Source organism: Rhinopithecus roxellana, chromosome 10 (genome assembly GCF_007565055.1).
Source record: "Rhinopithecus roxellana isolate Shanxi Qingling chromosome 10, ASM756505v1, whole genome shotgun sequence".
NCBI classification, from domain to species: domain Eukaryota; kingdom Metazoa; phylum Chordata; class Mammalia; order Primates; family Cercopithecidae; genus Rhinopithecus; species Rhinopithecus roxellana.
In genome coordinates, this window is record NC_044558.1 from 22,665,253 (window position 1) to 22,688,642 (window position 23,390).

A 23,390-nucleotide genomic window follows, 5' to 3' on the forward strand; every position below is an offset into this window, starting at 1 on the left:
TGAAAAATTTAGAAATGGAAGAAAATGAGACCATATAACCCAGCCTTTTCTTTTTTAACTGCAGGTATGTTTGGGATTATTTGGTACATGTTTTGGCTGTTGCAGGCCTATGAGTGCCCAGCAGCTCATCCAACAATATCCAATGAGGAGAAGACCTACATAGAGACAAGCATAGGCGAGGGGGCCAGCATGGTTAGTCTAAGTGTAAGTATAAAAAGTCAAATGAAGACTTACCTCTTTTCATGAGTGATTGTGTTGCCTATTTACAGAAAAAATGTCAATATCTTTACTAAAAGATCTCATGGTATTTTTACTCCCTAGAAATTTAGTACCCCGTGGAAAAGATTTTTCACATCTTTGCCGGTTTATGCAATCATTGTGGCAAATTTTTGCAGAAGCTGGACCTTTTATTTGCTCCTTATAAGTCAGCCTGCTTATTTTGAAGAGGTCTTTGGATTTGCAATAAGTAAGGTAAACATACAGATGCTCCAAATATTCTTGAACTTTAAATCTTTTGATTCTACAGAGAATAACTTTGTATGATAAAATAATTAAATTGCTGATCATAATTCATAACAGTTCTGTGACACCTAATAGCCCGGCTGTCAGACAAGTTATACATTCTATGCATAGTATGCATAGCTGTTTAATTTCTTCTTAGCAAGGATCAGAGTCGTATTAAGCTGCTTTAAAGATTTATGTTGTACCCAATCTTAAAGTGTTTTTGAAGCTAGCTCAAGGATGGCATATTAGGTGAGGATAAAAAGATTTAAGGGTGTGGGTTTTCTTTTCTTCCTATAAGCTACTCAGTGAGTAACAGTAAGAATCTTACCACCCATTTTGCAGAATACTCCCTCTCCATAATGGTGGCTATAGCAGTAACAATCATTGCTTGCAATGGGTTAGAAAGAACCTCTTTCTGCCAGGCATGGTGGCTCATGCCTGTAATCCCAGCATTTTAGGAGGCCAAGGCGGGCGGATCACCTGAGGTCAGGACCAGCCTGACCAACATGGCGAAACCCTGCCTCTACTAAAAATACAAAAATTAGCTGGGTGTGGTGACACATGCCTATGATCCTAGTTACTCAGGAGGCTGAGACAGGAGAATCACTTGAACCCAGGAGGCGGAGGTTGCAGTGAGGCGAGATTGCACCACTGTACTCCAGCCTGGGCAACAGAGCAAGACTCTGTCTAAAAAGAAAAAAGAAAAAGGGAAAAAAGAAAGAACCTCTTTCAGTGCTCCTAGACATTATCATCAAGCCAATTGTGTTTTAGGGAGGAAGGGTGTGGATAGTGAATCATAAACTGTCATCATAAGATAATTAAACCTCTTTCCTACAAGGGAAAGAACAGCAGCCGAGCAGGCACAAATGTCTGCCTAGCTATAGATACTGTCAGAAGTGACCATGGAAGAGTTGGCATAGTCGTGAAATGGTGGCTGTCATCAGTCATCAGTGCTCACTGGGTGCCAAGTTCTTTATCTCCCATGTGCCATGCCCTCTGTGATGAAGAAAAGTCATCTCTACCCTCAAGGAGCTTCCAATCTGGTAGAGGACACAGATAAGTCTAAAATCATTCACTCATTCATCATTTATTTATTATGAAATTCAGGCCTTCCCAGATCCCACATAATTAGATGCTTAAATTTGGTGGTGGTAGATAGGGGGACTGTGGAGTGGAGGTGGGCAAGGGAATTAGGGAGGCCCCTTTCTCAGAAACAATGACAAATTGCTTATTGTTTCTTTCCCTTCCAGGTGGGTCTCTTGTCAGCAGTCCCACACATGGTTATGACAATCGTTGTACCTATTGGAGGACAATTGGCTGATTATTTAAGAAGCAGACAAATTTTGACCACAACTGCTGTCAGAAAAATCATGAACTGTGGAGGTACTGTGGATTTCATAGATGGCTTAGGCAGCTTTTGTAGAATTAGGGTAAGCGGAATTGCAGAGCATATATTAAGAAGTGACTTTTAGGCTGGGCACTGTGGCTCACGCCTGTAATCCCAGCACTATGGGAGGCCGAGGTGGGCAGATCACGAGGTCAGGAGATCGAGACCATCTTGGCTAACACAGTGAAACCCCGTCTCTACTAAAAATATAAAAAATTAGCCAGGCTTGGTGGTGGGCGCCTGTAGTCCCAGCTACTTGGGAGGCTGAGGCAGGAGAATGGCGTGAACCCAGGAGGCGAAGCTTGCAGTGAGCCGACATAGTGCCACTGCACCCCAGCCTGGGCGACAGTGAGACTTCGTCTCAAAAAAAAAAAAAAAAAAAAAAAAAAAAAGTGACATTTAATCATTGGAGTGGATCTTAAAGACCTCTAAGTCTGTCCCTCAGCAGATACTTGAGTGTGGTACATCACAGTCCTGCCAAGAGGTCATCCAGCCGGGACTCTTCCATACATCCTTCCACATTTATTGTTTGCTTATGTAGTTTATTCCCTTCTCTCCTTACCTTTCTACCTATCCATATGTTTTGGTAAGAAACAGAAGAAAAGTAACCTTTCCTCCTAACCTATGCTTGTGCATGGGGTATACACACACACACCCCATTCTCTTTCCTGGTTTATTTAGCTTCTGCTTTATGTTTTAATTTTGTAAAGACAAAGTGAATGTTAGGTGATTTCCCAAAAGAGGTATTGAAAGTAATTGTGAACCCCTACAATGTTCATAAGTGCTTTTCAAAAAACTCATCTTTTTTGTTTAGCTTGGAAAATGAACATTTGTTGAATGCTTTCTGTGCCAGACATTAAGCTAAATCTTCTACATACATTATTTTAAAAATCTTCATAACCACCATATGGAGCAGGTACTATTACTATATGCAATTTGCAATGAGGAAACAGAGGTAAAATAAAGGGACTTGCTCAAGTAGCAGATCCCTGCAAGGTATCAGGTCTGCCGGAGCCCACCGCCAAAGCTTAGTTTGCTGCTACCTCTTTGGAGGACTACAATCAGGATGAGCGGGCAGGAGGTAGAGGATAGCGCCACCTATGGGCAAGAGCTCACAACTGTGATATTAAGTTGAAAGGGACGGATTGCGCATGCTCTGACAGATTAGCTAGGTCTGGAACGTTTAGAAGTGAAGACTGCCGAGGGACACAGCAGCAGGCATGATCTGATCCCAGAGCATTTCGGGAAGAAAGCCTAAGAGTCTGTTGGCACCTGTTCTCCCAGTTGCTTGACTGCTGGTCCCGGGCAGGGATGTGTGGGCCTGACCTTAGCTTGAACTTTCCTATAGGGGACTGAGGGTTAGTGGATGTAGGCCTGCTGTCTGGTGGGCAGGAGGTGAAGCTCTGGGATATTGTATTCAAGTACTCTCCAAGAGAGCTGTAGCAGCCAGAATAATGTCCATGTCCTGATCTTCAGAAGCTGTGAATATGTTTCCTCACATGTCAAAAGGGACTTTGCAGGTGGGATTAAATTGAGGTTCTTGAGATGGGAGTTTATCCTGCATTATCTAGGTGGGCCCAATCTAATCACAATAATCCTTATAAAAGGAGGAAGGAGGGTCAGAGTCAGAAAAGAAGATGTGATGGTGGAGGCAGGAGTCAGAGTGATGCAGCCACAAGCCAAGGAATGCAAGTAGACCCTAGAAGCTGGAGAAGACAAGAAGAGATTCTGCCATAGCACCCCCAGAAGGAATGCAACTTCGTAGGCTGCTGCCTTGACTTTAGTCCTGTACCATTTTGGATTCTCGGCCTCCAGAACTGTACAATAGTGCAGAGCATATTTTAGAGGTGACATCTAATCATTGGAATAGATCTTAAAGACCCCTAAGTCTATCCCTCAGTAGATAGTTGATATTTGTATTGTTTTGAGCCACTGAGTTTGTGGTAATTTATTACAGCAGCAAATGAAAACTAATACAGTGGTAGGCCGGGTGCAGTGGTTCACGCCTGCAATTCTAGCACTTTGGGAGGTCGAGGCAGGCAGATCACTTGAGCTCAGGAGTTTGAAATCAGTCAGGGCAATATAGTGAGAACTTGTCTCTATTAAAAAATTAAAAATTAAAAAAATGAAAACTAATACAGTAGCCAAAGCCTCACCCTTCTAATGATAAAATTCTGCTCCAGTTAAACAGCCCTCACCCAAGTCCTGAACATATCTTTCTGTCTCTGACTTTGCCCACTCCTTTTCTCTTTCCCTGTGAGTTCTCACCTTCACCTCTTACCCCAGTCCTCTCTATACATCCAGCTCAATTCTTCTCCTCTTGTGTTTCCTTAAAGCCATGCCATTTCCCAGTGATCCCTCTGAATATGTCCACATGGCTATATTGGCAATTCATCATGTGGTGCCTTATTACAACTCTCTCAGGAAAAGATTTTAGGCAGAGGGAACAGTATGTGCAATGACCCTGGGGCAGGCAGGAATGTGGCCTGTGTGAGAATAGAAGGAAGGGGAGTCAGACTGGTTGAGTGACAGGAGATGGGATTGGGATGTTTTTCTAGGGTCAGATCATGGCAGGCCTTGTCGGCGAATGCAGAGCTTGAGTTTTATTTGAAGTACATTGAGATGCAGATGATTTAAAGCACAGAATGGATATGGTCTGATTTTTTTTTTTTTTTTGAGACAGAGTCTTGCTCTGTTGCCCAGGCTGGAGTGCAGTGGCACAATCTCAGCTCACTGCAACCTCTGCCTCTTGGATTCAAGTGATTCTCCTGCCTCAGCTTCCTGAGTAACTGGGATTACAGGCATGGGCCATTAGGCCTGGCTAATCTTTTGTATTTTTGTAGAGACATGGTTTCACTATGTTGGCCAGGCTGGTCTTGAACTCCTGACCTCAAGTAATCCACCCGCCTCGGCCTCCCAAAGTGCTGGGATTACAGGCGTGAACCACCTTGCCCGGCCTTATTTATGTATTTTTAATCTGGGGAATTATGCAGGGTACAAGAGTAAAAGAAGGGAGACCAGGTAGGAGGCAATTTCAGTTGTCCTGTCTAGAGAAGATGGTGGCTTGGACAAATGAGGTGGCAATGGAGATGGAGAGAGGGGGGTCGATTTCTAAATTCTCGGGGCCAACATTTCTCATCTTCAAAATCTACATAATAATATTTACTTCAGAGGATAGTTATGATAATTAAATGATACAATGTATAAATACACTTAGTGTGGTGTTCAACCTATAAAAAATTCTCCACAAATGTTAATGCTGCTTTTCTTCTCCTGTATTCAAGACACAAAAAACACAGAAGTTTTTCAAAGAGTTCTTTAACAAATATCTGCAATTCAGTTGTATTTCCCTTGGCCAAAAACATGTACTTCTAAACCAACAACTTTAAAGAAACTTCTGGATTTAAACACTGTTTGCACAACCTCTTCTAAACCCAGATGCATTGGAGATTCTTGAGCATATTTTGTGGGAATGTCTTATTCCTATTTAATTCTGCCCCAATACCTCTGCTGTTTCTCCTTAATTGGTGGTGATGATGTTATGTTGTGGTGATGAGAACTCTCAAAGATGTTTAATTGCTAACAAAGTGCCTGTTGAGAGGAAATAGTTTTTTTCTGAAGAAACTAGAAGGCATATGTGGAATCTTTCTGCCTCATCTCCCATCTTTAAAAAATACCTCTTCACATGGCTTTTCATGTTGTTTTATATTTTGACATAATAGGACAAGTGAGTTATATATAGAACATAAAATTTTTAAAAAGACCATAATGGTCCCACTTTTTTCTGCTTAAATATAGAGATGCTAGAGCAGAGATAACTACATGAAAACAAAGTTTTGTGCCATCAGTGAAGAATGCAGGTTGATTTGGAAATGATGAAGCACTGGTATGATCTTCCAGAGAATTTTGGTCGGCTTTTTGGTTTCCTAATAAGAAATATAGAAGGCATTTCTCATCTGAGAAGGATCACACATATCTTGGAGCCTGTCATCTTTTCTTTCCATAGATTTTAATGTGCCATTAAAATCATTTAAAGCAAAACAGATCACCTTAAGACATGATGTTCAATTCATTCTGAATCAGGGTCCACATCTATGATACTTAAAGACAGATGCCAAATTCTTGTCCTGCACCCTTTATAGAACATGTAAAGTGTAACTGAGGTCAAAAATTTTATTGTGGCTGAATCAGTTGCGTGTGTGAACTTCAGATTGTTTTAATATGAAATAAAATATTTCTTAGGCCTTTAAGTACTAGTTTTGCTTTTCTTGGCAACTCTAAATAGGTTCAGTTTTAAGGATTTCCTCATTACCCCTAAAGGTCAAATTTTATCCTTAAGCTCCTGAAACATGCAGCCCTGTCTGTAGTATTTTAACTGTCAGTAGAAACCATTTAGGCTCTTAAATACTTTTTTTCCATTGGCAATCTGCTATTTGGCCCCAAATTTTTTTCTTACAGATAAGCTGATGTATCATTTGTAAGTTTTATTCTTCACATAATATCATCATTCTAATTCTTTGGGGGAATTAACTTTCTGCACGATTCTGTTGAGAGTGTTAAAATAAAAGAAGTTTCAGCCAGATATCTTCTTATTTAGGATAGGCCACTTCTAAGACACATATAGTTAGTATATGAAACACTACCAATTTTTCCCTATGTGTAATCTTAAATGTTGAAACAAAATTAAGAAAAAGTAGCAATGATATAAAGCCTATAGTTTTAAAAGTAAGACTTCCCTAATTACATTTCATCCTCTTTAGAAGTCATTTACAACAATTATTAGTTCTTGCCCTTCTTTATAGTAGTGTTGAAGAAATGGTTCAAAAAGGTAAACATTAATAACCATCATTTACGGTAAGTACTTTAGCTTGTAAATCTTATTTTCTTGATCCTGGGTCTCATTTCCTTTCCTTTGCATTAATTCATTAAACGTTATGTATGTATGTATGTATGTATGTATGTATGTATGTATTTAGAGACAGAGTCTCACTCTGTTGCCCAGGCTGGAGTGCAGTGGTGCAATCTCGGCTCACTGCAACCTCCACCTCCCGGGTTCAAGTGATTCTCCTGCCTCAACCTCCCGAGTAGCTGGGATTACAGGCACATGCAACTGTGCCTGGCTAACTTTCATATTTTTGTAGAGCAGGGGTTTTGCCACGTTGCCCAGGCTGGTCTTGAACTCCTGACCTCAGGTGATCCACCTGCCTTGGCCTCCCAAAGAGCTGGAATTATAGGTGTGCACCACCATGTCTGGCCAAACATTATTTGTTGAGTGCATACTACATGCTAGCCATACTCTGTGTTAAATATACAGATTTGTGGGAGAGGCAGAAACACAAATGAAAAGTTACAAAGCAATATTGAAAAGTTCTATAAAATGATGAGAAGGTGATGTCAGCTTCATTGGTTGAGGGTAGGGAGAGGGTTGTTAGGGAAGCTTTCTAGAGGAGGCACTATTTAATCTGGACTTTAAAAATAGTAAGATTTATTCAGAAAAAGAGAAAATCATGACAGAAGAGTATTCCAGGTAAAGAAACAATGTGTGAAAATATGTACGGGCATGAGACAGTATTGTGTGGTTAGAAAACAGCTAATAGAGGAGTATGTCTATAGCACAGAGGGCTGTCTACAGAATGGGGGCAGTAAGCAAAGAGATGAGGTCTGGAAGAAGATGAAACTGAAACGGCAGGAGGGATTCATTATAGAACACTATACTCATGATGTGGAGCCCATGACAAATATATTAAGCACAGGAGCGAATAATGAGGTATGTGGCTTAGAAAGACAGTGGTATTGAGAATGCATCAGAAGAGGACGAGTTGGGAAGACTACCAAAGTGGCTTATTATGGCTGAGCATGGTGGTTCAGGCCTGTAATCCCAGCACTTTGGGAGGCCAAGGCAGGTGAATCACTTGAGGTCAGGAGTTCGAGACCAGCCTGGCCAACATGGGGAAACCCAGCCTCTACTAAAAATACAAAAATTAGACTGGCATGGTGGCTCACGCCTGTAATCCCAGCACTTTGGGAGGCTGAGGCGGGTGGATCATGAGGTCAGGAGACTGAGACCACCCTGGCTAACATGGTGAAACTGCATCTCTACTAAAAAATACAAAAATTAGCTGGGCGTGGTGGCAGGCGCCTGCAGTCCCAGCTACTCAGGAGGCTGAGGTGGGAGAATGGTGTGAACCCGGGAGGCAAAGCTTGCAGTGAGCAGAGATCGTGCCACTGTACTCCAGCCTGGGCAACAGAGCGAGACTCCGTCTCAAAAAAAAAAAAAAAAAAAAAAATTAGCTGGGCGTGGTGGTGAGTTATAATCCCAGCTACTGGCGAGGCTGAGTCAGGAGAACCACTTGAACCGGGTGGGCGACAGAGCACGACTCCATCTCAAACAAAAGGAGAAAAAAAGGTGGCTTATTGCAGTTGTCCTGGTAAGAGGTCACAGGTGCTGGAACTAAAGCAGTGACAGGGGAGGAGAAAGTGGCAGTTGTACGGCACAGATATTTCCGAGGCCAAACCTGCAGATTTGTATGTGAAAGCTGAGGCAGGAGGAGAAGTCCAAGGCAGTTCTGAAGTTTCTGCATCGGACTTCTGGCTACCATTTGTTGAGCTGTGCCCATGTGCCACACTCAGTACCTCATATACCAATTTCATTCACTCTTCCAATACCTCACAAGGCTGTGGTATTATCTCCATTTTTTGGATGAGGAATCTAAGAGGTGTAGTAACTTGTTCAAGGTCACACAATTAGTGATTTTGAAGTGGAAAGTGAACCCATACCAGTTGGACTCTAAAGACTGGGTTCTAAACACGGAATATAGAAGATTAATTTAGAGAAGGAGAAGAAAGCACGTGATGGTGATGGTTTGCATTGTTTGTTTAGGAGTAAAAAAATAGGGGAAGAGGCCGGGGCGGTGGCTCACACCTGTAATCCCAGCACTTTGGGAGGCTGAAGTGGGTGGACCACCTGAGGTCAGGAGTGGCCAGCCTGGCCAACATGGCGAAACCAGCCTGACCAACATGGAAACACCCCGACTCTACTAATAATACAAAATTAGCTGGGCATGGTGGGGCATGCCTATAATTCCAGCTACTTGGGAGGCTGAGGCAGGAGAATCATTTGAACCTGGGAGGCAGAAGTTGCAGTGAGCCGAGATCACACCATTGTACTCCAGCCTGAGTGATAAGAGCAAGACTCTGTCTCAATAATAATAATAATAATAATAATAATAATAATAATAAATAAAAAACAGGGGATGAGAGAATTGATTTGGGCATATTGCGTTTGAGGTACTGTAGGACAGTTGTGTGGAGATGTCTGGAATCAGCAGTCTCCAAATGAAGCACCACTAATTGTCTCTTGCCCGTCCTAAGGCATTCTATATACTTGGAAATGATATAAATATCATTCTGTCTGCTGTTAGCTGAACTTCTTTTTTCGGGTGAGAAGAAACTTCATAATTTCCTCATTCTTTTTTTTTTTTTATTTTGCTAGACTCACTTATTCAGAATGAAAGGAACAGAAAGTACTTTTGTTCTGCAATATTTTCTGTGCAAAAATCTCATGTATTGTTTGTTGTTGTTGTTTAAGAGGCCTGAGAGCTTGGTGAACTTCTGAAATAGAAAAATTTTGACTTTTGCTTTGCAAGTGGTGAAGTGCTGTGTTTATTTTTTCTTGTTTGTTTCAGATATTTGCTACAGCTTTCTGGTTGCTTTTGGCAACAAATATTAGAGTGTTGTCATTTTACTTTCATGGGAAAGGCCATAACTAGTCAAAGGGGAATCATTACCACAGTTATATAGTAGAGTTTTAGTATTTAACAATGGTAGGGGCAATTACCCATGAAGCAACTAATAAATAGCATCCCTCATCTCAGGAGCATCACTGGAACCTATTGGGACCGTGTGGTGTTCAAGGTGCACCGGAATAATGTTAGAAAGTTTGCGAGCACCCAGGGAATATTAGCAGTCATGTAGTCACGAAATACCTGGGTGGCATTGTAATCTCTGTACTAGAATGCAGGTCTGTGGGGGAACAGAAAACCAAACACCGCATGTCCCCACTCGTAAGTGGGAGATGAACAATGAGAACACATGGATACAGGGAAGAGAACATCACACACTGGGGCCTGCTAGGGGGCAAGGGGAAGGAGAGCATTAGGGCAAATACCTAATGCATGTGGGGCCTAAAACCTATATGATGGGTTGATAGGTGCAGCAAACCACCATGGCACATGTATACCTATGTAGCAAACCTGCACATTCTGCACATGTATTCCTGAACTTAAATCCCAGAACTTCAAGTAAAAAAAAAAAAAAAAAAAAATTAAATTCCAGAACTTAAAAACAAACAAACAAACAACAAAAAAAAAAAACACAAACAAAATAAATTTAGGTCTGTGGAATTATAGGTTAGTTCTTATTTGATAAATAAATGAACTTGGATTGACTGATATGAAAATGACATTTTGTTTTCCCTTGCTGTTTCCACTTGCAGGTTTTGGCATGGAGGCAACCTTACTCCTGGTGGTTGGCTTTTCCCATACCAAAGGGGTGGCTATCTCCTTTCTGGTGCTTGCTGTAGGATTTAGTGGCTTTGCTATTTCAGGTAATGTGTCCTTTGGGTTTCCAGGTCTTGACGATAGATTCAACAAGTCCCAGGAAGAAGGAAGGACAAGGATATTGTAGCACCTTCTTTCAGGAACCAGTCCATTCTCAGATAGCAGGACCACTGCCCAGAGAATGTCATCTAGTGGGGGTGATTTTGTAAGATCACTGAGAACTGGGCTTGGGAGTTCAGTTAAAGTGGAATTTTTCCTACTTACCTTGTTATGGGAAAAGACACAAAGCGCAGATGACCCTTCTGAGATATGAGCAGAGGCCCAAGCATATGTCCTGGGTGAAGTGGACTTACATACTTTAGCACCATGTCACCCTACCTGATAGAGGCTCCTGTGACTTTTTAAAGCCTTGCCTCTTGCTAAAGAACTGTGAGTATCATTACAGTCATAGAATCAGAAGCTTTTTTAAGAGTGAAAACCTTCTTTAGATTTTTGTCTACTCCATTACTTTCATTTTCCAAACAAGAAAATGTGGGTCCAGAGAGAGGAAGTGACTTTCTGAACCAGGTAAAGCTGCTAAGAATAATGACAGTGATGATATGAGCTAGTGATGACCAAGCACAGATTCTGTGCCAGGGACTGTTCCATGCGATCTGCGTGTATTAAGCCCTGTCTCTCTCACAACTACTCTGCTGGGTAGCAGTGCTGTTACGATCCCCATTTTACAGGAGCAGAAACCGGTCTACTGTATGTGAGAGAGAGGCCAGAGGGCAATCATATCAGAAGCTTCCTATGCAAAACTGGGCCAAAGGGTGAAATTTAGTTGTTCGTCTATCTTTAAAACATTGTAATAAGAAATATGGTTACTGGCCGGGTGCGCTGGCTTATGCATGTAATCGTAGCACTTTGGGAGACTGAGATGAATCCATCACTTGAGCCCAGGAGTTCGAGACCAGCCTGGGCAACATGGCAAAAACCCATCTCTACAAAAATTACAAAAAGTTAGCTAAGTGTAATGGCGCACACCTGCGGTCCCAGTTACTCAGGAGGTTGAGGTGAGAGGATGACTTGAGTCTGGGAGTTGGAGGTTGCAGTGAGCTGACTTCGTGCCACTGCACTCCAGCCTGGATGACAGAGTAAGACCCTGTCTCGAGATAAATAAATAAATAAATAAATAAATAAAATAAAAATAAAAAATGGTTACTTAAAGAAAATTTTACATATATTGCATATATCTCACAACATTGTGAAGCAAGTAGTAGTATATCACTACGTTACTGATTTTTCACTATTTTACTAAAGCTCAGAAAAATTTAATACTTTCCTAATGTCACACAGTTAGTGGCAGAGGAAGGATGCCAGTACACTTCTGTGTGGCCCAAAGGCTATGCTCCTTCCATTATTCCAGGTTGCCTCAAATATCAAATAGTGTTAGTGTCCAAGAATAGAAAAATATGGAACCTCTGGTCTAAACTGCCCTAAGACAGGGGCTTGTATCTGTCAAAATAAATAGAGCTGATGAATAGTTAAATTAGAAAATAAAGTAAAAGTCTAAATTAAAAGTAACTTGCAGCTAAGTAATTCGGTTTAGAGATGCATAGATCTGGGGTGGGGTTTGAGGCCCTCTTTCCTACTTACTATTTATAAAAGAAAAAAATTGCTAAATTACGAAAACTCTCAAGCTTCAGTTTTCTCATCTAGAGACTGGAGAGATGAAACAGCAACTCATAGGGTTGTTGGGAGGATAAACTTAGATAATTCATGCATTTCCTCGCACTTCTTGTGGGCTGGGTGTTAGTCTTAGCACTGGGGATATTGCCGTGAATGAATGAAAGAGTCCATCCCCATAAAGTTTGCATTCTAGTGGAAGTATTTATTCAAATAAAAACCTTAGCTTTATTTATTTGAAGCCCTTAGCACAGTGCCAGATGCATAACAAAATTAACGAGTGTTCACCATTATTGTTCTATTAGTACACACACCAGCCCAGTGCTTCTCAAAGAGTTATGTGAAATCACCATAGGATATTTCAGAATGCAGATTCTGACTTGGTAGCTCTAGAGTGGAGCCTGAGATTCTGCAGTTTTAGTAAGCTCCCCAGCGCTGCTGCTGCTGCTGCTGCTGCAGGGCAATCCACACTTTGAGTAGCAAGGGCACAGCAATCACGACTTGCTTCCAGTAGGATGCTAAGGAACGCCTTCCCTTGATGACTTTGTGAGCAAAAGAGATCCATATCCTGTTCCCAGAGATACTGAAATGTTCAAGCTCATATTGCTTCCTTTCCCCCGATTGCCAATTAAGTCACAGTCTGAAGGAGAGAAACCCAATACTCCAAATCACAGAAGCTGCTTTTTTTTTTTCCTTTTTTTTTTAGACAGGGTTTCTTGCCTTGTGCAGTGGCTCATGCCTGTAATCCCAACACTTTGGGAGGCCGAGGCAGATGGATCACCTGAGATCAGGAGTTCGAGACCAGCCTGGCCAACATGGTGAAACCCCATGTCTACTGAAAATACAAATATTAGTTGGTTGTGGTGGTATGTGCCTGTAGTCCCAGCTACTGGGGAGGCTGAGGTTGCAGTGAGCCAAGATTGCACCACTGCACTCTAGCCTGGGTGACAAAGAGAGATTCTGTCTCAAAAAAAAAAAAAAAAAAAAAAAACATTAGACAGGGTCTCGCTCTGTCACGCAGGCTGGAGTGCAGTGACATGATCACGGATCATTGTAGCCTCTGCCTCCCATGCTCAACTGATTCTCCTGCCTCAGCCTCCTGAGTAGCTGGGGCTACAGGCATGTGCCACCATGCTTATATATATGTGTGTGTGTGTGTGTGTGTGTGTATATAAATTTATTTATTTATTTATTTTCGAGACAGGGTCTCACAATGTTGCCTAGGCTGATCTTGAACTCCTGGCCTCAAGTGATTCTCCTGCCTCGGCCTCTCAAAGTATTGAGATTATGGGCATGAACCACCACATCTGGCCTTCTTGCCACTTTTTAAACATGATTTCATTTAATCCTCATCGCAACCTTGATGAGAAGGGTATTGCTATATTCACTTTATTGGTGGGGAAACCAAAGTGTGGTTTAACTTGCCCAGCGAAGTGACTGGGAGTGTGGAATAAAGGTCTGTTGGTCCCAGCAATGACACTGTGGGAGGGATTATGGCCACGGGGGCAGTAATTCCTTAGGATCTACTGTCTGCCAACTTTTAAAGGAATAAACATGGATGCCAGGGAAGACTGACAGGCACAATTTAGGAGCTGATTATGGACAAGACTACTGAGATAGATGAGGTTAAAAATAGACAAGGAATGAGTGATGCCTGTTTTGGGAAATGTCCTATACAGAGAAGACAGATTCTCTCAGTTTGTGCGTAATTTTTTTCATCTGCTATAAAAATCTATCAATATCTCAATTTCTCAGTGATTTCCCCTCCTCCCCAAATGTCAAGATTGTACAGCTAGAAACCTAAATGGCTTTTCCCACATTATCTTTAGCTGAATGCAGTTGCCCAGGCTTTGTATCAGAGCATAATACTCAACAATCATATTAATTGCTTCTTATCTCTGGATTCTTTTCTAATAAAGTCTTTATCACATTCAAATCAATGATAAGATTAATGAACTTGCAGCTGTTTTATATTCTGATCATTTGGCACATTGACCTGAAAGAGAAGCTATGTTTATCATTACCAAAAAGTTTTCTCAAAATTTCTCCCCGAAGGGAGGTAGAAAAGACAACCAACCAATGTGCCAAATTAGAACAAAAAATATTTTAAGTCCTATTTTCAGTTTTTTTGCACAGAATAGAGAAGTAAAAAGCAAAGCAAAGGAAAACAAAAAGATGAATAAAGCCTACAACTCCTTGCTATAATTTCAGTAGGTGAAGGTGGTAATTAATTTAGCAACTATTTATTGAGTGACTACAATGTGCCAGGCACTTTGCTAGTTCAGGGGAGATGGTGGTAAACAAGACGGATGGCTAACCACCTGTAAAGAGCATGCAAGTTGGTTTACATGTCTATGCACCGTGTAGTTAACACACATTATTTAACTTAATTCCTACGTCAATGTTATAAGAATCGTTATGCCATTATATAGATAAAGAAACTGAGGTTCAGGAAGTTTAGATCCTTGGTCTAGGCTTGTATCTCAATTAAGCTACCAGAACTGAAGTCTGTCTGATTCAAACATGCAACCCTGCAATATATTGACAACGTCGGATCTCAGTTTGCTGCAACTTCCGCCTTCTGGGTTCAAGCAATTCTCCTGTCTCAGCCTCCCAAGTAGCTGGGATTACAGGCATATGCCACCAGGCCTGCCTAATTTTTGTATTTTTAGTAGAGGTGAGATTTTGCCATGTTGGCCAGGCTGGTCTCAAACTTCTGACCTCAGGTGATCCACCCACCTCGGCCTCCCAAAGTGCTGAGATTATAGGCGTGAGCCACCATGCCCAGCCAGCAGCATTATCTTTTGATAGAAAACCTCAAAGAGAGGGAGTTACTTGGCAGTGGCAGCAGAAGGTAGTAGTAGTAGTAGTGGTAGTATAGCTTCGATATTTGCTTCACATACCTATTTCCCCTGAGTCTCTATCACTCTATCACTTTATGGAGTGAGTAGTAATATTATCCTCATATGGGAGATGAAGAAACAAAGGCCCCCAAATTACTTGTTTACAGAGAAGAAATAAGATTCAAGTCCAGATTTACAAACTCCAAATCCAGTAGGTGTGTGAAAGTGTTTTGTTTTGTAAATTGCAGAGGTTCTCCCAATGTTTGTGCAAATGTTTCATTAAAAAGCACCATTTTCATTTTGTGAAAATGTGGCCATGTGGCCAATAAGGTAGGCTTACTCTTGGCTGCCTTTTAGGAGTAAGTCAAGGGCAGGAGCGGGAATATTATAAAGCAAGCTTTGGTCTCGTCATACTGCATATGACTGCATGATTATTTACTCTGAATAAATATGATTCAGTCTTTAGGCTTTTCAATATTGCGCCAAACACCGTATTTTGGAATTCAGAACCTACAAGGTGTATTTGGAATTCTGTTCTTGACTCTGATTTTGAGGTTTTGGCTTCACTGTAGGTTTTAATGTCAACCACCTGGACATTGCCCCCCGCTATGCCAGCATTCTCATGGGGATCTCAAATGGAGTGGGAACCCTCTCTGGAATGGTCTGTCCCCTCATTGTCGGTGCAATGACCAGGCACAAGGTAAAGGTCTCCTTTGTGGCTGTGGGTTACAGTATCAGAGGACTGGAGCACTAACACAAACTTGAGATTTCAAGGCTCTACCGCAGTCTGTAAATGTGTATGTCCTTGACCTTGACTGAGTCAGCTGAACTTCTTTTTTTTTTTTATTTTCTTCTTCTGATTTTCAAATCATTGCTTATCAATGGCACCAAGGCTAATTGTTGTTTTGTTCTATGTTTCTTCAATTGAGGAATAAAAATCTGGGGAGAGGGGTATGGGCCTTAGAAACTGTTTAGAGACACAAAGAAGAAACTGAGGCAGTCAACTCGGGATAAATGAGTTACTGAAGATTGTTTTCTCATTCTCAATGATTAAACTTTATAACCTAATTCTATCCATTGCTTAGCATGTTTCAGCATGAAAAGATGAGTGCTATTCTACTTCCTTGTTAAGAATAAAATAAACAGGACATTAATAACCTACCCAGTTGTTACTGAGCCTTTGTGAATTTAGACTAGGGTGAGTGGTAGAGGCAGATCCATCCAGAATTCAACCACAGCCCACGTGATTTATTTATCTTTGTCACTGAAACGTCTCAAGATGCTGCTTTCTGCAAATAAAAATTCTTTGATACCATGGGACTTTTTTTCCCTCAACTACTTTCTTAGTTGGATTGCCTATTACAAATATAACTTCAGAAGTTTTTTCAGCTTCCTGCAGAAGAAAGTGTGAGAGGGCCGGGTGCGGTGGCTCACGCCTGTAATCCCAGCACTTTGGGAGGCCGAGGCGGGCGGATCACGAGGTCAGGAGATCCAAACCATCCTGGCTAACAAGGTGAAACCCCGTCTCTACTAAAAATACAAAAAAAAAAACTAGCCGGGCGAGGTGGCGGGCGCCTGTAGTCCCAGCTACTCAGGAGGCTGAGGCAGGAGAATGGCGTGAACCTGGGAGGTGGAGCTTGCAGTGAGCCCAGATAGCGCCACTGCACTCCAGCCTGGGTGACAGAGCGAGACTCTGTCTCAAAAAAAAAAAAAAAAAAAAAAAAAAAGGTGTGAGATAAATTTTCTTACCTTTTGACAGAAAAAGAAGGTAGGATTTTATAGGCAGTGAATTCATGTTTTCCCTCTCTGTTCATGAAATTATACGACTGATAACCTGACTATTACATCCAAGATATCTTCCCTCAACCTTAGACACAAATTCCCACTATTTTTTGACATACATTTTTTTTACACTGAAAATATGATTATAAATAAAGTTCTTGCCAGTCAAGGGTGAGAACTTTAATGGCTCAAATATTGTTATGTATCCAACAATAAGCAAGAAGGAGAATTCTGATATTTACAATGGCGGGTTCCTAAAACAAGTTTAATTTAGCTGACTATGTGAAGGGAAACCCCATTTGAGTATTCAAAAAGCTATGCAATGGTACTGCATGTATTAATATTTTTATGTGCTGTTTATTTTAAAATGTATTTTCGTGCAATCCCAGCACTTTGGGAGGCCGAGGAGGGCAGATCACGAGGTCAGGAAATCGAGACCATCCTGGCTAACATGGTGAAACCCCGTCTCTACTAAAAATACAAAAAAAATTAGCCTGGCGAGGTGGCGGGTGCCTGTAGTCCCAGCTACTCGGGAGGCTGAGGCAGGAGAATGGCGTGAACCTGGGAGGCGGAGCTTGCAGTGAGCCAAGGTGGTGCCACTGCACTCCAGCCTGGGCGACAGAGTGAGACTCCGTCTCAAAAAAAAAAAAAAAATGTATTTTCTAAATTAAAAAAAATTCATATTTATTGTCATGTCTAACTTTTATATTCATTGTAGTCTTAACTTTCATTTTTTAAGTTTTTCTTTTAAATTAGGTTTGAATCCTGGATGGTGCTTCTGACACACATCCTCCCTCCCAAGGAACAGAGCATTGTCTTCCAAATGGGCAGGTGCTTTTTCCCAGTAGAGGCCTCCATGACATACTGGTAATCTCTGGTTTTAGTTAAAACATTAATTGGCACTTTATTTCCTTATTCAGACCCGTGAAGAATGGCAGAATGTGTTCCTCATAGCTGCCCTGGTGCATTACAGTGGTGTGATCTTCTATGGGGTCTTTGCTTCTGGGGAGAAACAGGAGTGGGCTGACCCAGAGAATCTCTCTGAGGAGAAATGTGGAATCATTGACCAGGATGAGTTAGCTGAGGAGACAGAACTCAACCATGAGAGTTTTGTGAGTCCCAAAAAGAAGATGTCTTATGGAGCCACCATCCAGAATTGTGAAGTCCAGAAGAAGGAATGGAAAGGACAGAGAGGAGCGACCCTTGATGAGGAAGAGCCGACATCCTACCAGAATGAAGAGAGAAACTTCTCAGCTACATCCTAATGTCTGAGGGGCACTTCTGTCTTCTCCTTACTTTAGAACCAGAAACTATCCATACCTATTGCCTTTCTTTTAGCCCAGCTTGTCAGAAGTCCAAATATGGGGAGGGGAGAAGATCTGACCAGCAACAAGGAAAAGAGAAATACTATCTTTCAATGACACGTATAGGTAAGGAGCTGCGCTCAGCTGGTAACATAGTTGATAATACATACTTTTTGAATTGACAGTTGACCCTTCTCTCAAAGAGCTGAACTTACTCAGAAAGGAATGACTAGATGAAAATGGAGACAATACCATGTTGTTCAAAGAAACATTGAAGGAAATGGGGATGTTTGGCCAGAAGGACTGTAAACACTAGCAGTAGCTGCCACCACATCTCTAGGGTAGCCATGCAGAGGAGGGCTTCATATTCCCAATAAACCCCACATTGTGGCAGGTGCTTTATAAACACTCTTATTTAATCTCCGCACCTTTATGACACACATTTCTTATCCCCATTTTATAACCAAGGAATCTAAAGCAACAACAAATGAACTTGCTCAAGGTCATCTGCCAGGGTCAGTGCTGAGATTGTTGAAGCTCCCAATAGGTGGCAGTTTTTGGGAAGAAGATTTCCATTCAGTGTAGGGAAGACATTTGTAATAATGAAAACTGACAATGGAGTAATTGTGAGTAATTCACCATTTTAGCAGGTGTCAGGGAAGGGAAACATTTGGGTTGATGAGGCAGAGGGGATTCAAATGTGTGAGAGGCTAGATTCAAAGACCCTCAGTGTTCTATGTTATCTGAGGAGTCAAATGGTTCTGTGACTCCATAGTCTTTAAAGTAATAAGGGTCACAGACTACATCAGAGATTCAAATAGTTTTTTTTAAAGAAAAGCTAAGCAAGAGAGCCAAATTTTTAGGAATCTGATGGTCAAAATGGCTGAAAGCAGTAAACAAGAGTTTGATTATTAGATTTCAACTTTCCATAACATTAAGAATGTAGCTAAATGATGTCCCAAATTACTTGTAAACTTTTAAGACATTTAATAATTTAAGAAGTAGGTTAATGTGTTTTCTTAGGTAAAATTCTCCTGAAATAATTTTCTAATTAAAAAAATGTATATCTTTAGCCTTCTCTGCTGGAGATTATAATAGGAAGTTTCATCAGATTATACAAAATTATGATTTTGTATCAAAAGTATTCATGATAACTCTATTTGGAATGATATTCAGGGAAATCACAATAATATAGCAGTAGTTATACAGGGAAATACTACAATGAAAACATTTGGGACAATTAGACCTACAGTTACTATTGAAAAATTCACCTTTGATTGCATAAGGCAATTACATGGATACTTTTAGATATATTTAAATTTTTAACGTTGACATCTAGAGGGTTATTTGAAAATAAAATTATTTTCCTGTTCATTGATTTTGAAAATTTTATTTCTACTTTCGGAAGAAAGATATAATATGGAAAAATTATAGATTTATTTGTAATTTATTATTGTAGGGTGTTTTTTTTTCTAATTTCTCCCACATGTATTTCTGGTCCCCAGTAATACTAGCTGAGTTGTAGTGTATTTTATAAACGGAATAATCTTGGGGAAAAATTGCGACTCTTCATTAAATAATATTCTTTATGTCATTAGCATACAATTTATGTTAGTAGACATCTTTAAATCTCTTTAATGAGTGAATCCATGCAAGCCCCATAGAACAGTTCCTAGCATGCAGAAAATGCCCAGGTAAATAGCTGTCATCATCATTATCATCTTTTAACATTTTGGGGGACTTTCCAATTGAAAAGAAAACATGCTATGTCATTTTTATCCATTATCCCTGGAACTTATTGTGAAAGTTGTGCTGTTTGCTAAGTAAAATAAAAAATAAAAAATTAGCAATTTATGATAGCCAGTGTTTTATTTTGTGTGTATGTTAATAAAGTCAAATAATTGTATTTTAAACACTCATGATAATCCTTAGGGTAGTATTATACATTGTGACACAAAGTTGTATTTATCGCATCATTTGAAGTTGGTGTCATGTGCAGAAAATCCACATTTTTCCTGTAACTTGCCCTTATGATATGTATTTTTAAAAAATGAAATCATGGATCAATGTGTTAAAAACTAGAAAATACATTATTTTGTTGTGATGGGTTTTTCTCTGTGTAGGTTGCAATGGATAAATAATTACATTTTAACACCAGACAGATGCCATTTGCAAGTCATTGTACATTTTGCTGCAAATGTCCATTTGTAGGTCAACTCATGGATGCAAACCGTGGATTCTAGCAGGAAGGGAAGGAGGCCTATAGGTGCAGGGTTCTTGAGACAAGAAAGATCTGATGATCCTTTCCAAAAAATCAAAGTTTTGGAAATTCCTTAATATGCCAAGAAAAGTAAGTATTAAAGAAATAATGGCCCATTTGTATCCCTGTCTGGATGTTAAATTCAACAGGTAAAAATTGGAATCTACTATGTGTATTTGTATTTCACTCTGCCTCCTCCCAACCCCAATAAATCTTTTTCTTCTCTATTTCTTATCTCACATTATCCTTTTGCTCAAGCTAGAATTCTTAGAGTCATCCTTGACTTAAAATTTTTTCCCCTTCTCTCTTTTCTCTGCCAAGTTCATGTAATTTAATTTTCAATCTGTAGATCTATGTCTTACATCAGCTTGGGAAAACTCTCTCCATTACCTCTTAATGCACTGCTTTTGCTTCATTCTCTCTCTCCTGTTTTTCTAGGCATACAGTTAAATGTATTCTAGACTGTATGTAGGTATCTGACCACCTGTTTTGTATTTTCCAATGCTTTGCCTCTTTATATGTCATGCTGGATATCTTCTCCTGACTTATTTTTCAGTTCTTTTTTTTTTTTTTTTTTTTTTTTTTGAGACGGAGTCTTGCTCTGCCGCCCAGGCTGGAGTGCAGTGGCCGGCTCTCAGCTCACTGCAAGCTCCGCCTCCCGGGTTCACGCCATTCTCCTGTCTCAGCCTCCCGAGTAGCTGGGACTACAGGCGCCCGCCTCGTCGCCCGGCTAGTTTTTTGTATTTTTTTAGTAGAGACGGGGTTTCACCGTATTAGCCAGGATGGTCTCGATCTCCTGACCTCGTGATCCGCCCGTCTCGGCCTCCCAAAGTGCTGGGATTACAGGCTTGAGCCAATTTTTCAGTTCTTTATCTCTCTCTTCAGTGAGGTCTAACCTGTAAAAATCCATCCATTGTGTTCTTAATCTTAGTGACTGTATTTTCAGTTCTAGAATTTTTATTGGTTCTTTTTCGTTTCTGCTATGTCTTTTAAAAAACATTTCCAGCTCCTTGCTGAAATTTTCAATACCATATTTTATTTTCTGGGACATAGTAAGCTAATGGTTTTAAAGTCTGCTCAGTGCCAATATTTGGAGACCATGTTAGTCTCTTTTGTTGTTGTTGGTTTTTTTTTTTTTTTTTTTTTTTTTTTTTTATACTTTAAATTCTAGGGTACATGTGCATAACGTGCAGGTTTGTTACATATGTATACTTGTGCCATGTTGGTGTGCTGCACCCATCAACTCGTCAGCACCCATCAGGTCATCATTTATATCATGTATAACTCCCCAGTGCAATTCCTCCCCCCTCCCCCCTCCCCATGATAGGCCCCGATGTGTGATGTTCCCCTTCCTGAGTCCAAGTTTCCTCATTGTTCAGTTCCCACCTATGAGTGAGAACATGCGGTGTTTGGTTTTCTCTTCTTGTGATAGTTTGCTAAGAATGATGGTTTCCAGCTGCATCCATGTCCCTACAAAGGACGCAAACTCATCCTTTTTTATGGCTGCATAGTATTCCATGGTGTATATGTGCCACATTTTCTTAATCCAGTCTGTCACAGATGGACATTTGGGTTGATTCCAAGTCTTTGCTATTGTGAATAGTGCCTCAATAAACATACGTGTGCATGTGTCTTTGTAGTAGAATAATTTATGATCCTTTGGGTATATACCCAGTAGTGGGATGGCTGGGTCATATGGTACATCTAGTTCTAGATCCTTGAGGAATTGCCATACTGTTTTCCATAATGGTTGAACTAGTTTACAATCCCACCAACAGTGTAAAAGTGTTCCTATTTCTCCACATCCTCTCCAACACCTGTTGTTTCCTGATTTTTTAATGATTGCCATTCTAACTGGTGTGAGATGGTATCTCATTGTGGTTTTGATTTGCATTTCTCTGATGGCAAGTGATGATGAGCATTTTTTCATGTGTCTGTTGGCTGTATGAATGTCTTCTTTTGAGAAATGTCTGTTCATATCCTTTGCCCACTTTTTGATGGGGTTGTTTGTTTTTTTCTCGTATATTTGTTTGAGTTCTTTGTAGATTCTGGATATTAGCCCTTTGTCAGATGAGTAGATTGCAAAAATTTTCTCCCATTCTGTAGGTTGCCTGTTCACTCTGATGGTAGTTTCTTTTGCTGTGCAGAAGCTCTTTAGTTTAATGAGATCCCATTTGTCAATTTTGGCTTTTGCTGCCGTTGCTTTTGGTGTTTTAGACATGAAGTCCTTGCCCATGCCTATGTCCTGAATGGTACTACCTAGATTTTCTTCTAGGGTTTTTATGGTATTAGGTCCAACATTTAAGTCTCTAATCCATCTTGAATTAATCTTCGTATAAGGAGTAAGGAAAGGATCCAGTTTCAGCTTTCTACTTATGGCTAGCCAATTTTCCCAGCACCATTTATTGAATAGGGAATCCTTTCCCCATTTCTTGTTTCTCTCAGGTTTGTCAAAGATCAGATGGCTGTAGATGTGTGGTATTATTTCCGAGGACTCTGTTCTGTTCCATTGGTCTATATCTCTGTTTTGGTACCAGTACCATGCTGTTTTAGTTACTGTAGCCTTGTAGTATAGTTTGAAGTCAGGTAGCGTGACGCCTCCAGCTTTGTCCTTTTGACTTAGGATTGTCTTGGCAATGCGGGCTCTTTTTTGGTTCCATATGAACTTTAAAGCAGTTTTTTCCAATTCTGTGAAGAAACTCATTGGTAGCTTGATGGGGATGGCATTGAATCTATAAATAACCTTGGGCAGTATGGCCATTTTCACGATATTGATTCTTCCTATCCATGAGCATGGTATGTTCTTCCATTTGTTTGTGTCCTCTTTGATTTCACTGAGCAGTGGTTTGTAGTTCTCCTTGAAGAGGTCCTTTACATCCCTTGTAAGTTGGATTCCTAGGTATTTTATTCTCTTTGAAGCAATTGTGAATGGAAGTTCATTCCTGATTTGGCTCTCTCCTTGTCTGTTACTGGTGTATAAGAATGCTTGTGATTTTTGCACATTAATTTTGTATCCTGAGACTTTGCTGAAGTTGCTTATCAGCTTAAGGAGATTTTGGGCTGAGACAATGGGGTTTTCTAAAT

General features: G+C 40.5%; 1 protein-coding gene across 2 annotated transcripts in view; it reads left to right on the plus strand.

The window, feature by feature from the left end:
- The window catches only part of SLC17A8 (solute carrier family 17 member 8), a 66,420-nt gene extending 46,520 nt beyond the window's left edge, over positions 1-19,900 (plus strand). The window contains exons 7-12 of one of the 2 annotated variants that reach the window (XM_010383571.2): positions 65-204; positions 322-471; positions 1,755-1,887; positions 10,386-10,496; positions 15,533-15,660; positions 17,663-19,900. In XM_010383571.2, coding sequence (XP_010381873.2) covers positions 65-204; positions 322-471; positions 1,755-1,887; positions 10,386-10,496; positions 15,533-15,660; positions 17,663-18,007 — 1,007 coding nt within the window. In that variant the 3' untranslated portion in view covers positions 18,008-19,900. The remainder of the gene's footprint in view (positions 1-64; positions 205-321; positions 472-1,754; positions 1,888-10,385; positions 10,497-15,532; positions 15,661-17,662) is intronic. The other variant, XM_010383572.2, reaches the window with a different exon arrangement.
- The last annotated feature ends 3,490 nt before the right edge of the window (positions 19,901-23,390 follow it).